At 38.5% G+C, this 18,038-nt stretch overlaps 2 protein-coding genes across 6 annotated transcripts in view; one reads left to right on the top strand and one right to left on the bottom strand.

Moving 5' to 3' along the window:
* The window catches only part of DTNBP1 (dystrobrevin binding protein 1), a 63,732-nt gene extending 48,200 nt beyond the window's left edge, over positions 1-15,532 (top strand). For both annotated transcript variants that reach the window (XM_053992398.1, XM_053991571.1), the window contains exons 8-10: positions 9,535-9,690; positions 11,514-11,657; positions 14,000-15,532. In XM_053992398.1, the coding sequence (XP_053848373.1) occupies positions 9,535-9,690; positions 11,514-11,657; positions 14,000-14,247 (548 nt within the window). In that variant the 3' untranslated portion in view covers positions 14,248-15,532. The remainder of the gene's footprint in view (positions 1-9,534; positions 9,691-11,513; positions 11,658-13,999) is intronic.
* Positions 15,533-15,572: 40 nt separating this feature from the next.
* Positions 15,573-18,038, bottom strand: part of JARID2 (jumonji and AT-rich interaction domain containing 2) — a 211,030-nt gene continuing 208,564 nt past the window's right edge. For all 4 annotated transcript variants that reach the window (XM_053988818.1, XM_053988004.1, XM_053989582.1 and 1 more), the window contains exon 18: positions 15,573-17,521. In XM_053988818.1, the coding sequence (XP_053844793.1) occupies positions 17,345-17,521 (177 nt within the window). In that variant the 3' untranslated portion in view covers positions 15,573-17,344. The remainder of the gene's footprint in view (positions 17,522-18,038) is intronic.

Below are 18,038 nucleotides of genomic sequence, written 5' to 3'. Positions count from 1 at the left end.
GACACATGATGCCTGATCCTCCATAAAAACAGTCAAACACACATCTCTGGAAGGGTTTCTTTTTCATAACTGTTGGATCTAGAAGAATTGTTTTTGTTCCCAGACACCAGTGCTTCCTAAGTGTGGCAGTGCCAGTTTGAACTAGTACCAAAAATCAGGTTTATTTGGTTGAGTGGTGGTCTGCCTTCACTTTGCCAACATTGATGCACTAGTTTTGTCTGGTTGTCTTTAAAGACAAGTCATGGTAAAACTTGCATGTCAGAAGAAAAATCTGAAAACTACTGATATGTTGAGACCTGATATCTTCCCTTCTTATTAGTAGCAAATGTTGGCTACCACATGAAATCCTGGGAGACCATGATCATTCCTCAGGGTTGAACAAAAGAAGAAAATGAATGCAGCCATGCACTTCCCTGTTGTAATTTACAAACTGTGAAGAAGGAAGGGTTTTGGTTTTCTTCCCATATGCCCATGTTGTATGGTTTGCCCTTAAATCCTTTAGAAATAAAACAGACATGTCAGAGTTGCAGAAACCTTTCTGAATTGGCAGTAATTTATGGAAGGGCTTTGGTGCTGTAGATAAAGGTGACCTTTAGTGTTGCAAGTTTGAACACTTTGGAAGATGGCACAGAAATAAGTCAGCAAGCCAGTGGGAGCAGATCATCTTTCAAGACTTTTTTTTCTCCTTCAAAGGATTTATCTCAAATATTTTTCAAGTTTATCAAAAGAATTTTTTTTTTTTAATTGGTCTATTTAATGACAGCTAATATTTTGCAAGTCGGAAGTTCTGTCAGGGCTGCCTTTTTTTTGTTATGGTCTGTTATTTCTCAGCTATAGACCATTTAATAGTCTGTAAAAATGAAGAAGCAAGTGGAATTGGCTGTGAGTATATGAAAACTAGATGCATAGGAGGAAGCTTAAAAGGTTTCACTAAAAATTTAGAACTCAATGTCCTTTCCTTAGAACTGACACACTGAATATTGCCTTACCTCTGAATCACACCCTATGTGCTAACTAAACTGTTTTTCACATTTTAATTTTAAAGATAAAAATGTTCAGTGGAAAAAACACACTGTGTATATTTCTGCACTTAATGTCAGATGCCTTGTTTTTTGCTATATAATGCCTTTCCATAGCAGAAAATGAGGAATTTTAACTGTGAAAATATAGTATATTCTGAAAATATAGCTTTATGCGCAGCCAGATTGTTCTGTTTGAAATGTAGTACAATTTTTGTTTTGGTTGTCTTCCTTTTATTGTGCCTATATAATTGTCACTGTCCAATTGGCTGAATTTAAAAGCAACCCATTGCTTGAGAAACACTTTTATAAGAGATTATTATAATGTAGCTTGAAGAGATCTGTCTTACAGTGTTATAAAAAATATGGAAAAGACATGCCATTGCTAATATTGCAAATTGGCTTTATTAGCAAATAACACTGGTACATGTTCCTTTTTTAAAAAGAATTATAGCATCTTTGCTTTGCATTGGAGAACAAATACAGATTTTTTTTAAATAATCTGATCTGTCATAACTCATATTCCATGTGTAATGAATATGGAAGACTGCATGTAATTAAAATTCCTCAGCTAATAACACATCTCTAATAGCTGTCTGTTAGCAAATAAGGCTCCTTGTGTTTGGATGCTTCCGGATGCAGATTTGTTAGAGGGAATGCTATTTCAGGTATTGTTTCACTAATGATATCAAACAAAAGTGTTTGCTCATCACTAGGATTTATAAAGAAAATCTGTAGTGTGATTCATTTGGGATGTTAATCAAACAGTGTTGAACTGGACTAGATTTGTATAATCTAATGGTTCTATTTCTAAGAAATAAGCTCAGCATTAATTGCATGAATGAATAGCAAATTTTTTGCTTGCATTGGAGAAATTGTTTTGACAGAAATTTAATAAGAAATAGACTGAGTTATCAAGAAAAAATAAATATTTCAAGCATGTTGTGTGTGCTACTGATAAAATGATTGGCTTATGGTATTTTTAAAATATTACTATGAAATATTACTATGAAATTTTGGCAAAAACAAATAAGGATTCTTCTACCTGTGGGAGTGTTACTTCACTGGTGATCCTGCAGTTTTGACTATGTGAATATTTGATTTAATTTGTACAGTTTCTCACCTGTGAATTAGCTTAAAATAGAAATAAAGAAAAATTGCAAGTCCAGAGGTGGCCACCAGGATTAGAGGGATGGAGCACCTCCTCTAATAGAAAAGACAGAATTGGGATTGTGCAGCTGGGAAAAGAGAAAGCTTTTGGGGTGACCTAATTGTGGCCTTCCAGAACCTGGAGGGAGCCTGTTGGAAAGATGAGTCAAGAAAGATGAGGAGTGACTTTTTACAAGAGCCTGTAGTGACAGGACAAGAAGCAATGGATCCAAGCTAAAAGAGAGTAGGTTTAGATTTGATATTAGGGAAAAATTCTTTACTGCAAGGGTGGTGAGATGCTGGAACAGATTGCCCAGGAAAGTTGCAAATGCCTGTTCCTTGGAAGTGTTCAAAGCCAGGTTGGATGGAGCTCTGAGTAACCTGGTCTAGTGGAAGGTCATGGCAGAGTGTTGGAATTAGATGATGTCTGAGGTCCCTTCCAGCTCAATCATTTTATGTAGAATTAATTCTGTGATTCTGTTATATGTTTCTGTGATCTGTTACCAAATATAGTCTACATAATAAATATAGAATGCTTTATCAAGCATGTGAAAAAATCAAATTCTCTTTCAAGTAGTTATGTGATTGTTTTGTATAAGGTAGTATACAAAACAATCACATTCTTTTTAATTTTTGTTCCTTGTTCTGATTTAGCAGTTATTGGTCATGTTAACCTAAGACATGTATTAAAATATATCTTCAAAAAAACCAAAATCCCTCCTCAGGTCTAAAATATTTCACTGCCAATGTAAAGTGAGGTTAGACTGAACTGTATTGAGACTATAAATCTGCAGCTCATTCCTTTTGGCTCTGAAGACCTCTAGGACTGTTCAACAGGATCTATCCCTCCCTCCAAAGAGAGAGGTAGAGTTTGCACGTTCAGTCAGAAAGCTGGTTGTTCTGAAAACAGTTTTTGGAGTGAAACCCTTATTTTGTTTTAGTTATTGGGAAAGAAGGCAAACATTGTTTTGCCTTCACTTTTTGAGGCAAGATTTACTTCAGCACGCAATGGTGTTGTGCTGGGTGTCTGAAATGGGTAGAGTTTAGGTAAAGAGTAGTTCCACTGCAGCAGGAGTTTGGAGCTGGGTGTTATTCTTAAGGCTGATACCTGCCAACTGATTTGCCATGTTGTGGAATCCATGTTTTCAACCTGTGCACAATGTGTTGTGACAGCAGAACAGTATCTCATCATTAATTTACGTGTCTGCACATGCACATAATTTGATCTAGAAGGCAAATAGCTCACAGCTGTGCAAAGGTTAAGATTGGCACTATTCTTGTAGCAGCAGAAGCTACTTGCCTGTCTTTGGAAGCCTTCTAATTCCAAAGCAAGAATGGTTATCTTTTTGGAATGGAAAATAGTCATTAAATTGTTCGATAGATCAATTTGTATTCGGACGATGGGATGTTATTAATCTTATTTGGGACAGTTTCATGGACCTTTGGAAACATGAATAGAATGCTGCAGTGCTGTGGTTTTTATTTTAAGTACTTTGGGTTTAGATTTGCTATCGATTAATTTTTCCATTTGAAAATTAGTATTTTTGAGGTAAGGCTGAAAAAGCAGTAATTGGAGAGCATATGCATTAAATACTGCATTTCATGACAGTAGAATTGTGCTGAATCATTTGAGCTGTTTTCAGGTAAAATTTCTGTCATTTCTGTAATCTGTGGGATTTTTCAACAGTGTGTGGCTAAATTTTAAAGCCAGATCATCTTCACAAATAAACTTAATGTACTGCAGGTACCTATGACACTGTCATATGTCATTATTTATAGTGGAAATACATACTTTGCAGCTCACTAACTGAATTATTGTTCTTACATACTTTAGATGGTGGGTTTATAGGGAGGCAGGAAACAAGGGTATGAACTCAGATGCTTGCTATTTTGTTTTGTTTTGTTTTGTTACTTTCTGCCCTAAGGTTCAGCTTAATGTTATCCTTACCTCCTTCCCTTGCAAGTCACTTTTTATTCTCTTTCACTTGGGTAGGTATGACTAAAGGATAAATCAGGGAGGTAGAAGACCCTCTTGCCGACAGAGCCTGTCCTGGTGTAAGCTGAGGAAGGCGTGTGGTACTCACATCCCACTGAAGTCACGTTGCTAAATTCTGTCTTCTAGAAAGACGCATGTTGTCATTGAACACCAATGACCATAAAGGACATTGTACCAGAGAAGTGGGAGATGGTAGATTGCAGATTTGTTAACCCAGGAGGAGTCAGGCATGTGCCTGAAGGAGAGAATCCCCCTCCAAAGCTTTTGCTGTAGCATTTCCATGCTTTGCATGACATGAAGCAAGTGTGGAAAAACCCCACCCTTAATCTGCCATAGAACAGTATATCTGTGGTGATTTTGACTCTAGTTAAAACTATTCTAAATTTGTTCCTGCTTACCACATTTGCAGGCATAAAAATTTGTCTGCTCCTAATTTTTTTTTTTTAATTGAGAAATAGGCAAATGCACTCAAGTTTTGGGATGTTTTTAGTGACAAATGAACTAGGCAAAAATTTCTGAACTGCAGCAAATCTAGTTCTAAAATGAGACTCCATTATGATTCTGTGGGCCACCTTGCAGAGCAGTCCCTCAGCCTGGTGTATTTTTAATCACAAATGTGAGATTTTTTTTTTTTATCCTAGATGTATTTACATTTTTAGGACTGAATTTGTGCATTTGCTCTTTAGTGGAGAGTATTTTTAGTGTCTCTTAACTATGATGATTTCCTGGTAGCCAGATAAAGTTTGGATTTCTGTGGAAACCTTTTCCCAAGCTGTTTCCTGTCACATTGGTTGGAAGCTGCCTCTTCCTCCAGGTGCTGCATTAGTAACTGGAATCCTGTTGCACACAGGCACCTATTTTCTGTTGTTTGTTCTGATATTTATTAAAGCTTATCCTTTATATTCCAAGGATTTCAAGTAAGCTTTTTTTTTTTTTTGTTTGTAGGCTACTTGTAGTTTTCATATTCTGATGCAATCTATAAAAACCCTAGTTAGGTATTATCAAGAAGTACGTACAGTCATTTTTAATGACTGATTTTTTTTTTATGATCTTACTTTTAGTAATACATTTCTTCATGCAGGTGCAGGCTTTTGAGAATTGGCAGACAGTAAATCTCATTTGGAACAGTGGGCTTTTTTTCAAACACAGATGATCTTTCTGTCATTGAGTGAAATACTGACTTCACATTCTAGTGAATCAGAACTTAATTTTTTATTGTAATTATTTTAATATATCTTTAATAAAAACAAATTATTTTGTAAAGAGACTGTTAAGTAAGAGTTTAAAAAGACCTAGGATTTGTTTTCACTTGTTTCTCTTTCACTCTCCTGTGGAAGAAAGACTGTGTGCTCCTAGATCACTTATTCTACTTTTTTTTCCCCCGAGTTTTGCCAACACACTCTCCCCACCTGTCAGCAAACTATAGTGCAAGAGTGCTCTGCACATCCTCCCTTATAGGATCAACATGTATTCTAAACTCTGTCAAGAATAATTTAAACATTTTTGAGAGAAACTGCATCCTTTGAAGCACTCCCTGGTGTCTTGTCTTCCTTTGATATTTTTAGTTGAAAAGGTTTGTAATGAGGCAGTTTGCAGTATAAGTTGCTAAGTCATAATGCATTCAGAAAGCTGCTTGGCTGTCTGCCTTCCATTGTCTGCTTGTATGATTTTACTGTTCTGATTTTTGAAGGATTTTGGTTGTTCAGTGAGTAGCCAGCCCACTGATAGGTTTTGACAATCTCACATAGTGCTCCCACAGCCAAGTGATGATGTTACAGTCTGGATGGATGCGCAGCAGGGTGGACAAATGACCGGCTGGGTGGGAGGGTGGTGCTTTGTGGGTCATTCCCTACCTGCGGGATGGGACCAGAAGCCAGAGCTCTATGAATGAGATGGAGGGCTCTGGCACTTGGAGCTTGGCAGATGACCCTGACTCTGTGGAAAAGCCCTGGGGGTCCCATGGGCAGCGAGCCAGATGCCAACCTGCAGCACATCTGGCAGCAGGGAAGGCCAGAGCACCCTGGGCCGTGTGAATGGGAACATGGCCAGGAGTTCAAGGGAAGGGATTATCCTCTACCCAGTGTGTCTTCGTGCCGTGTCCAGTTTCAAGCTCTCCCAGCACAGGAGGAACATCAAAAACCAGCAGTGAGTTGAGTGAAGGACTGCTTGAAGGTTTGATATCTGTAGCAAAAGCAAAAAAAAAAAAACCACAAAGAATATGTGTATGCATTTTATGGTCTGGTTGGATGAGTCTACAAAAAGCAAATTAACTGTAGAGGGAGGAGAAAGGGGCATTTTTTTGTGTTCTCTGTGTCTTTCTCTCTATAGACCAGATGCATTTATGGGTTCTGCGTCACATGAGATGTAAAGTTACATAATAAATTAATTGAAGGGAAGTAAATTGGTTGTGTATGAAAGCACCAAAAAGCCATCCATTTGGACAACTTGACATCTCTCATGTTGGGACTAAGGGATGTGCTAGCCATGTAAACAGCCAGTGTTTCCTGTTGCTGATTTTTTTTTTTTATTTTATTTTTTTTTAGTCAGTCTTCCAATTTATTTGGGAAATCTGTTGTGCATAGCTGGAAAATGTTTTAGATTAAAGCATTAAATGGTCACTTTATTGGTTGCATGGAAACTTCAGGTACTGCGGCAGAATTTTTATTTGTAGGAAGTGTCAGCCAGGCATAGGAGTAATACCAGGAAATGGTGTCCTCTACACTTGAGGTATATGGTTACAAGCTATTGTCATTTGTTCCTTTGGAGTTTGGATTCTTCTGGTGTCTGGTTCAAACACTGAAGATATGGGGCAGGGGTGTCAGGCTGTGGGTTGTATCCTGAAGCGAGCAGGATGAGCCGTGGGGCTGTTCCTGGGTGTGGTGCAGAAGGCCACTCAAGTGTTCACTTTTTTAGAAAAAAAATTGCCTACTTTTAGTGTCTGCTCTCTTAAAAGTCATAGCTGGTGGGGAATTAGTCATCTTTTATTTGGGTTATCGTGGCAACTCCTGTATGTCTGTGTCTAATTGTACATTAACATTTTCTGTGTAGTCTTTTTTCTTTTCTGTGCACAGTGTGATAGAGAAATAGGTGCCATTGCTAATTGAAAAGTACAGTTTTAGGGTGAAAGGAAAAATACAATAGTATTTTAAGTGTGCCAAGTCACAGTTTGCATCCTGGGAGGAATTTGTATGAGCAGTGTGTGATGGCATATGGATGATACTCTTGTCTTTCTTGGAACTCCTTTGGTTCTGTGTCTATTCAGTGTTTTATAAACTACACTTGGCTTAGGGAAAATGTAATTCTGAGTAGCTCTGTGAAAGAAACAATACACCTGTTTTCTTTGGTTTCATGTTTGATGGTTGGCTTCACCTCCCATCCTTAGCATTTCTGACAACAAACAGAAAACCCAAATGCAGCAGTTTGGTTTTGCTTAGCCAAGCACCTCTTACTACACCTGGCAGGGCGTGAAATCATGCAGCAAAGTTCTAGATGTTAACTCTCTATCTGACTTTGGAGAACAAGTCTGTGACAGCTCTTCAGCTCACGTAGTTAGTTTGCTGTGGAACATGCCAGCACAGCAGGGAGCTGATGGCATTCATCTCTGGCCAGTGACAATTTCAACAATTTACAGGACATTTTAGGCAAAAGTTAAAAATAAAGAGCTCAATGTCAAGAAAGAGATTGTATCAGTCTCATGTCACTTGGATGCCATCTCTGTTTTGGGGTTAAAAATAACCCAAATTACTAATCTAGAGTGTAGAACTGTCAGAATATATTATGAGAGAGACAGAAAATTCTTATTGTCAGTGAGTGCCGTTGGCTTTTATTATTACAATTGAATAGCATTTCTGCATCATAGACAATGTTATTAATAATTGCTCATCATCCAGGACTGCAGTAAAGGAGTTGCTCCAGGGGACATGGAGTCATCATACACCACAGTGTAATTGATAATAAAGACATGTTGCCTTCAGGGAAGATGCATTCCTTTTATACACTGATGTTTTACTTCTGAAATCTCCTTTAAGAAAGAGATTTCTGCTTATTTACTGAAGTTTTAGTGAATATCTGGTGTGTCAGTCCAATTTCCTGGCTTCTTTTGGCATCAGCCACAGTTCAGTTGCTTCTGTGTATGATCTGTGACTTTGATGCAGGCAACAGAGTGAATTAACTGCTCTCTGATGTTTTGCCTAGTTTAATAAAACATGTTCTGCATTTGGGCAATAATCTCCATAATAGTGAAAGCTTTTAATGAATGTCCGTGTCATAGAATATCATTAACATAACATTTTTCCTGGAAGACTGACACAATGCTTGTCCTAGAAAACCTTACACTCCCTCAGCATTTATCCATATGGATGCCATATTCCAGCTGTGTCTGTCTGGCATGTGAAAGCTTGGACATTTTTCACCCAGTGGTATTTGCTGGAACTTTCCCTAATGGGCAGGACGGAACAGACCGGCAGCTCTTCTCACAACCCCTGTCCCTTCCATCAATAGCTCAGCTGGAAAATTCCTTTTTTGTTGTAAGCAGAGCACTCATGACACCAGAAAAGTGAACAGAGAACTCTGGGAAAAGGGTTCCGGGTTATATATTCCTACTAAAAAGCAATTGTTCTGAAGCATGTTCTAACAGTCTGGCTGCAGTCAGTGCTTCAATAGCAACTACACATTTTTATTGTAGAAGATGTAATTCTGCAATAAACAGCACAATTCTTTTCCCCTCTGTCCAGTGCAGAGCAAAACAGAGGGGAAGGAGTTCCTCTAATGATATTCTGTCTAACATTTCCTAATTCTGTCTAATATTTCCTTTGCTGCACGTACATGTAGGATTCTTCAAGGAATTTTTCCATTCTGTCTGGAGACTGGCAAAGCCAGAATCTCAGGTACACATGCACACACACATGTGTTATGTATGTGTATTTATATGTGTGTACATATAAGTACATATATGTATCTTGCCACCTGCATTGTGGTGGAAATATGCAGCAATATTCAAATGAAAAGTGTTGCTTTTGTGTGCATTAGGTGCATATGACTGCAGAAGCATCATTACCTCAGGTGTTTTTGGCAGAATTCTGAAATCCCAGTTGCTGATGGACAGTGCTGTCAGGTGTTCCTGTTTATACAGCTCAGGAAATTTGCATCTTGCCTCAAGATAAATGGTTCCGACATTACTTTAATGTGAAGGTTATGCTGCCTGATATGGTATTCCCATCCTGGTTTAAAATACAGTTGCAAAGCACAGAGATCTCTTTTTATTGCAGTAACAGTCTGTCAGAATTTATTGAACTGGTTCTGTAGGTTTTAAATTCTGAGAGGGGGGGATACACTTGCAATATTTGATTTGTCTATTTGTTTTATGCTCAGCTGAACTCGATGCTGAACATGCACAGAAGGTTTTGGACATGGAGCACACCCAGCAGATGAAGCTAAAGGAGCGCCAGAAGTTCTTTGAAGAAGCCTTCCAGCAGGACATGGAGCAATACCTTTCCACAGGCTACTTGCAGATAGCAGAGAGGAGAGGCAAGTTGTAAAATACCTTTTGCACAAACTACAAGCTTGGAGAGCATTGTTGAGCAGGCAGAGCTAGAAGTGCTTACAGAGGAAGCACAGCAAAAATGTCCAAATTCTTCCCCAGTAGAACTGGAACTTCAGATAAGCCTTTCAAACAAACTTTGTGTCCCAGGGGTATTGGATAACTTAGAAGATTAGTCAGGCTCTGCTCCTTGTCTGAGGAAATGCAGAGCACTGAACTACATCTGGAACAGCATTTTTCTCTGCAGCAGAAGAGTGCATCTCTCTAAAAATATGGATGGAGGCAGCTGCTTTGTCCACTGGAGTTCCAAAGCCTGGGATTGTCATTTGCCAGGGAGATGCCTCAGAAAATTTTGTGAAGTGCAGAGAAAAGTTCAGGAGCATTTCTGAGCAGTTCCCAGGTGGCAGCTATTCCTACTGGGTGTTGATTAGGACACAGGAGGACACATTAAGTGCTCTCCTTATTATGAAATGGCACAGTCTGGCATCTCTGGACTGGTTAAAGCACAAGAATGCCAGAGATTACAGGGAATTCTGTGTGGGAGGTTTCCATCTGTTAGGCCAAAATGCAGGGATTGTTGGACTGGTAAGGAAGCCAGTGGGAAATTAAGCATTCATGTGGCAGGAAAAAATGTAGATATTCTGTCCTTGCTCCAAGAATACAATCCAAGGTTTCCATTTCTCTGCATTAGAGCTATAAATACTCATCTGCAAGATGCTCTGCATGGGTGGCTAAGGAGAGGTGGGATATGTAAATCTAAATTCATGGTCAGGGGAGGAACTGTGTTTGAGTCCCCTGCTTTCTGTAATATGTTGTTTTATAGACTAAAAGTCGACATTGTCATGGGCTGGTACTGGACACACAGCTCTGTTAGAGTGTTAAGCTGCCTAACATTTGGAACTTCAGCTTTTTAGGATAATGTAGAGCCCAAGTGTATCAAAGAAACTGTTTTAATGAAAGATTTGGATCTATAGCATATTTGAAAAAAAATCCCCCAATCAAATTACAGAATTTCATCTCAGTTCAGCTATGAAGGCTTTCAATAATGTAATTTTTACATTTAGATAAACAAGTAAATTGTTCATTGTAATAATTTGATATTATGCAGCAGCTGGACTTAAATCTGAGTGGCTCTGAACTTACTTGTTTCCTGTTTGCCTGTTTTGCTATTCAAGGAAGAAGATGCTTATCCAAGTAATTACTTCCCTAGTAAATTGTCAGTACTGTATTGACAGTAATAAGTAATATGCTCAAGTAATTAGTAATGTGAAATACCCATGCTGAGAGAAGATACTGGGCATGAGCCTGGGTTTTACTGACTGCTGTAATTTTAGATTAACTGAGAGAAGAACAGCTACTTTCTGTTAACATTAATCCTGGTTTCTGAATTTCTGTGTCTCTTGTATATTGACATTTAGTGACTGTGTGCTTAAATGTGTTTGTTTTTCTCTAAAAAGACTTGTGGTTGAGAAAATTGAAAAGGAGTGTTCCAAAATGGCAAGTTTCAATCCTTGTGCCTGAGTCCCATCTCAGCTTATTTCTGAGAAGGTTATTGCTATAAATACTGCTGCTAAAAAATGTTTTGGTTTACAAAAGCAGTAATGGATGTTACTTTCACAACAAAGATTGCACAGAGTGCTCTTGGATTTGGGCTGAGGTTGCTGCTGAGCAGCTCCTGTGGGTGGGCTCCTTCCATTCCTAAGTTTAATTATTGCTGCTGCAGATGATTAGAGCAGCCTCTGGAGCCTTGGTAGGCAATAACCTCGTGTAGCTGATTGTCAGTTTGCTCATTGTGCTGTTTCTCCTGCAGAACCAATTGGAAGTATGTCTTCCATGGAGGTGAACGTGGACATGCTGGAGCAGATGGACCTAATGGACATGTCTGACCAGGAAGCACTCGATGTCTTCTTAAACTCAGGAAGCGAAGACAATAACGTGCTCTCTCCCATGCTGGGTATGGTACTCGTAGTGACAGCCTGCTTAGAGACAGTGATAAACCACCAGAACTGCTCTCACTTGTAATGGGTGATGTTATCTCATAAAACATCACACTTGATGCAGATTGACTGTTCTTCATTAGTGCTTCTCGAAAAATTAACATTTAGTTGCTGTACAAGGGAGTTGCTGCAAAACTATGTGATATTTCCAGACAATCTCATTTGTCTTACTGCAGCTCCCTGTTGTATTCATCAATGTCTGGGTAGGTGGTGTGTTACATACTGGCTTGAGGGGCATTTTTTCCCCAATATAGAGTTAATAGAGGACATTTTGACAAATATCAACAGAAAGCTTGCAGTATTAGGCTTTTATTATCAATACTGATTGCTTGGAGCTTGTCCAGAATGTTGCTTGTCAGAGTTGGACCAGTTGTGTAATGCAATATTTTCAGTGAGCGATACTGAGAGACAAGGTTCAACCCAGCAGTTTACATATACACTGAGAATTAGTGTCTCAATACCAGATTTTTTACCTACCATGGAAGTGTATTCCTAGTTAAAAACTTAAGTGCTAAAATGCCTTTCCTCAAAAGAGCCAAAATTATTTTTCTTGCGGGAGATGATGAAGCTCCTTTAAAGGTCCTTTTGATTTCTTCCAAAAATGCAGATTGAAATATTTTTATGGAAGTACTTACAGTACTCCCTATGTAAAGGTGATTAACAGCTGCTGTGAACATAAATGGTCAAGGCACACTTGACTACTAAAGGTTTAGGTTTTTGTGTTTCATTGCAAAAACTGAAGTGAGATGGGTGGTTTTAGATAGGCATCCACTTCATGCATTATTAAAGCTGATTATCATTTGAGCTTGCCAGTAATTGCAGAATCTAGGACTGTTTTCCCTTTGCTGGCTGTTTGGCAGATGTTGGATCAAGCTTCGTGTCTTAACAGCAGTCTCATCTGGATTATCTAAGGAAGGGCAGAAACTAGTTTTTAAACTAGGTAGATAAATGCATTAGCTTTTGAAGAAAATACATTATTTTATGCTGTAATCTAGATATTACAGCATATATATACAGTGTCTAAATGTGGACATACACTGCAATATAATGTACCTGTGCTGTAATAATGTTCCAGCACTGTAACCTTACTGCAGCGTAAATCTCATGAATCTTGCTTTTGTGGTTCCAGACATTTTATTTCCCTCTGATTAAGGGATTTTTGTGCTTGTTTTAAGAACTTGGCACCCCAGTATCAAACCAAATATGCAATAGTCTTCATTCTCAGAAAAATGAGATTGGCTTAAAGGTAACTCTTTATTTTGCTGTCAGTGGAGAACTAGGTTGTCAGGGCAAGGTTTGTTTGACAATTGGGCTGAACACCACAAAATATAGGTAAGTTATTAAAATAACTGGTAAAAATGAGAATCAGCTCAAGACATTGAAATGTTTTCAAATTTGCCTTGCTATAAACATTGCCAGCTCATGGACATTGGCTTCTCAACATTTCATGGCATAAGTTAAACTGCAAAACGGAGTTAGCTCTGTCACTCCTGAAAACTCCTTTTGTGTGTTGTCTAAAGTGATCTAATGCATGTTAAAATGTAACTCAGGTACTTGAGGAGCAGGCATAGACAGTGTGGTTTGAACTGCTCTGCAAACAGTCTGAGAAGAGGTAAGGTGTAGCTCATATCCATCTGACCCTTCTGAAAAACTTTTTAATAAAATTTTTAAGAGAATTTTCTCACTAAAGTTACTCATCAGCTGAAGCTGGCTGCTCTGACTATGGAGAACACTTGTTGTCCATATATAGAAGAGAAGGAAAAAAGGGCTTTCTTCGGCAGATCACATAGAAAATGTTTAGATGTTTCCTTATTTTAACTTCTTTGCTGTCAGGAACTGCCCAGGGAAGAGGATCTAATTGTGAAACCTGAATTCTCAAACTGCAGGCAGACACTGTTATACTCAACTTGCTTACAAATTTTTTTTGCACAGGCTATGGATGAAGCAGAGTCTCAAATCCCACTCCTGTGCATTTGAGCTGTGGCACAGCTCTACCAAAGGATTGCTTTCATGCTGAATTAAATTTGGTTTGCTTTTGCATCTTCATTTTTAGTCAAAATTGGTGATAATTATTATTGCCTGATTCCTAGTTATTTGTTTGGTTTTGTATTTCCAATTTGTGTAGTTGTGTTACACTGTGTTTATTGGGAGGTTTTCCTCTTGGTATCTTGTGAAAGAAGGAAAACAGCCTGAAAGTGACTCCTTAACCAGCGCTGAGCTGATGTTAATGCATTGACTTCTCAATTCCCTTGCTGAGCCAGAGCTTGACTGCTGTTGCTGTTGTTTTCCCAACTCTCAGGGCCCGACTCCAACACCTACGTGAATGAGATCAGTCTCCAGGTGCCGAGCCAGTCGGAGTTACGGCAGAAACTCTGTTCCCTGTCCTCGACCTGCACCGACTCCGCCAGCCAGGATGCGAGCGAAGGAGAGTCCCCCATTGTTCAGTCGGATGAAGAGGAGGTTCAAGTGGACACTGCCCTTGCTGCTGTAGCTGAGAGAAAGGCTGCTTCAGATGTCAGTGATGAAAGTGACTCTCAAACTATTTGAATCTTAAAACCATATCCTTTAAGAATGACTTCTGAATGAATGAACACGTGAATGAAGAGCTTGCCTGTGTAACAATTTGCTAACCAAGCATAACAGCCAGATCTTTTTACTTAGTAATACTGCCTTTTTACAAAATTGCCAGTCATGTGGAGGTTGGTTTTTAAAGAAAAAAATTATGCCTAAAGCACACACACTTTATCAGTAGTCTTGGGGCTCAGGGGAGCAGTAAAACTGTTGTATATACTATGTATAAGAGAATTTAAGGGGAAAGATAGAAGTTACTTTGACCACTAACCTTTAAATGGCTGATTGGAAGTACTTAAGAGTTGATGTGTAATACTGAACCCAAATTGTTCCTTGCATGTTTTCAGCTGCTGCAACTGAAGATTTAGGATCCAAACCAAAATGAAAAGTTATTTTCTACTCTTTACTACCTACTGTCTGCCTCCTGCCTTTGTCTACTAATGCAGCAGTGTCTACTGTTCTCACACTTCTTATTCAGGACCAACTTAGTTATAGGTGTTAAGGAAAAAATAAGAACCTGAGGAGGAGAGATGCATATGGAAATGTTGCACTCCTTGTGGAGCAGGTATCTTAGCATTGTGTACTTACTCCTCTTTCAAGATAAAATAAAGAATTTCTATCCCAACCATGTCTTTTACTTGATTACCCAGGTATTTTATCCATAACAAGTGAACAGAGGAGCCTAACTCAGGGAAAAAAACGGTTATTAGGAGCAGCAATGTAATGTGCTTTTCCATGGTAACATATGTTTGACTACACTAGGGTGATAAACCTGAGTTAATTATTAATTAAGTGCATGTATTTTAGAAACCTCAGAACCTATAGGCATCATCTCATTCCCATTTTTTATGCAGTTGTTTTTCTCTCTGAATTTGAGGTCTGACCATGTCTAATGCCTGTTGCTTGTCAAGTCTCATGCTCTATTTTCAGGGATGTGCTCTCCTTTGAGAAGGCTCCTGGCTCCTGCTCTTCCTGCACGGAGGGAAGGAATGTAATCAGAAACAGTGTAAGTAAAAGGATGAGCTGTGATGTAGATCCCTTCCAAAGACCTGCCCTGACAAAGCCAATGGCTAGGAAGAGGGCTGTCTCCTTGCTGCTTGCCAGATGGGCAGTGGCCAGTTTCCTTAAGTATTCTCCTGTTAGCTGACAAAGTGTTTCCTGATCCCTGTCTGGGAAATGAAGGCTGGAAGCTCCCTACCTACAATTAGAGATTTACTATTCAACAAGGCAGTTGTTGAAAGAAATGTATCTTTTAAATTTCCTTCCTTTACTCTCTTGCTTTCCAGAAGACAGACAAAATGTCCAAAAAAGTTTTGTTTTTTTTATTAAACCTCGTAGTACAAACCTGGAAAGTAAACAAAAAACTGGCAATAAACAACATGAAGTCTTTCCTAACAAGGAAAGAGAGCAGAGCAGTGCTAATAAATTAAATGTCAAACTGTAAGCCATAGTCAGAAGTTTACTGTCAAGAGGGAAAAGTACACAGCAAGGCCATAAAAACCAGACAACCACATTTGAAAACACTTGACTCTGTTTATGTTATTGTTAAATATTCCAAAACAGTTCAGTCTTCTGCAACAACAATCAACAAATTGTATTATAGGACTTTCCTGACAGTCACCACTGGCAAGCTCAGTGCAATATGGGTAGCTACGGTATTGTTGAATTCAATTACGAAACAAAACAGTTTGTGAAAACATTTTCCCTTTTTTATTCCACACATACTGTACACACAACCAGAAAAGGGCAACAGCTACTCCATTATTATTTTTTGTTGTTGTTCAGTGATGTAAGCAGCACTTATAAATGTTACAAGAAAAACCCTGTAAGCATCCAATCCAACCGATGAAGAAAGTGAAACGTAAGGCTTTTCTTCATCTTGTCTCTCTGCCATCCCTCCCCCCACCCCAAGAAAAGGCTCAAGTATTTAAAAAAATTTACAGGCATATGTACAAAAGGTGTGATTTCTTTTTGTTACAACATGAAGAGAAAAAAATAGACAAGATGAAAGCAAATGCATTTTCACATTCAAAAGAAATATGCAGACTTGCTAGTGGCTCTAAATGTGATCATATAATGAAACAAATTCAAAACAAAATTAATGCTTGACTGTGTAAAGGTGTGAAAAACAGCAGTGGAATGGAAATGGAATGTTAGAAAGATTGCACGTCTATGACAAAAGAAGCACTTATGGCTTCAATCACTTTTTTTCTTTTTTATCTCCTTTTTTTTTTAAGGATGCTATTGAAGGGTTTTTGATAAAGTAGCCAACAGCACCAAAAAATAACAGAATGGATTTCCTAATGAAATCAGGCACAGTTTTCCCTCACATAACTCCTCAAGGCAGGCAGTCTTTTTTCCTCCTTTTTTTAAAGTTTTTTTTTTCATTTTTATTTTTTTTTTTTATTTTATTTTTTTTTATTTTTCCCCCTCAAAACAGATGCATAGTGATGTGCTGGTAAAAGAGAACATACTCCAAATCTCCTCCTTTTGCCTACAGTTAGGAAACAAAGTCCATCTTCAGCTGCCATAACCTCCCAAAGAAAGTGTGTATTCTCCAATTTAAAAAATTACAAAACTCATCTTGCTGTGACAGAATAAAAGACAGCCAAAGTAAAGCAATTTCTTTCAAGTTTTTGTCTCCTATCCCTTTTCTCTCTAGAAAAATCTGCTCACATGACCGGAGAACAAATTATAAAACACATCAAACTTTAACCTATTCAAAAAATGGGTTAAAAGCCTTTTTTTTACAGTTACCAAAAAGGCTTTTTATTTTTTCAGCCATAGGGACAATACAAATTAATATTTTATCAGCCCCTTGCCGGTTTTAAAACAGTGAACATACTGCAGTTTAAAAAAATCAGACTGCTGTATCTATCTAGTCTAAGTACAAAAAAAAAAATTCAACAGTTTAATGCTAAAACAAAATTAGTTCTCTAAAACCAGAAGAAAATCTTCTTTAGAGCTAGTGCAAAGACAGCTTGTATTCTACAGCAAGTACTCCAAACTATGGTATAATAATTACAAAAAATATATATAAATTGACAAAATGAGAGTGTTGGCATCTTCAGGATTAACTTGAAGCACTTTTGGATGAACTGGAGGATGAAAGCCTAGATGATGGCACGTCCACTGTCGCTCTCTTACGAGGTCCTCTTTTTGGTGTAGGCTTGCTGATACAGTTCTCAATGCTGCCATTTTTACCAGATACTTTTCCACAGATCTGATTGACAAGACTGATTATTTGTTCCTGTTGAGGAAGTGGGAAAAACAAAACACAAATTACTATCTGCTCTTCCTCCAAAGTCACTTAAACAGGAGTGCAACGGAGTGCTCAGAAATGCCAGGAAGCCCCACCTTAAAAGGCTGCTTTTACCCAGTGCTGCTCTCCAAGAGCTGACATGTAATTTCTCCCACTGGTCTGCTCTTTACCTTTGGGGCCAAGTCAGCTAAAAACATGGAGCCTCAGCCCAGAACCCAGGCATAGTCCTAAGTCCCCATCTTGAGTTCTGGGATTATTCATCATCACATTTACTTGTAGTCATTACTGCACCTCTCATGTGCACATGCCCTGCAAGTCTGCCCAAAGGATGCTCATGCTGGACTGGAATAAGTCCACTGAACTTCAACTTACCAACAGAGGGAAGGTATTCCAAAGTGCAGAAGTTACCATAACATAACCAGAGAAAGCAAAGCCTCATGTTCCATCCCAAAGCATTAAGTGGCTTCTTATGTTCTGTGGCACATAGTCATGGAATTTGTGCTTC

Source organism: Vidua macroura, chromosome 1 (assembly GCF_024509145.1).
Source record: "Vidua macroura isolate BioBank_ID:100142 chromosome 1, ASM2450914v1, whole genome shotgun sequence".
Taxonomy (NCBI): Eukaryota; Metazoa; Chordata; class Aves; order Passeriformes; family Viduidae; genus Vidua; species Vidua macroura.
The sequence above is the reverse complement of the archived record's forward strand: the minus strand, read 5'-3'. Positions and strand labels throughout refer to the sequence as shown.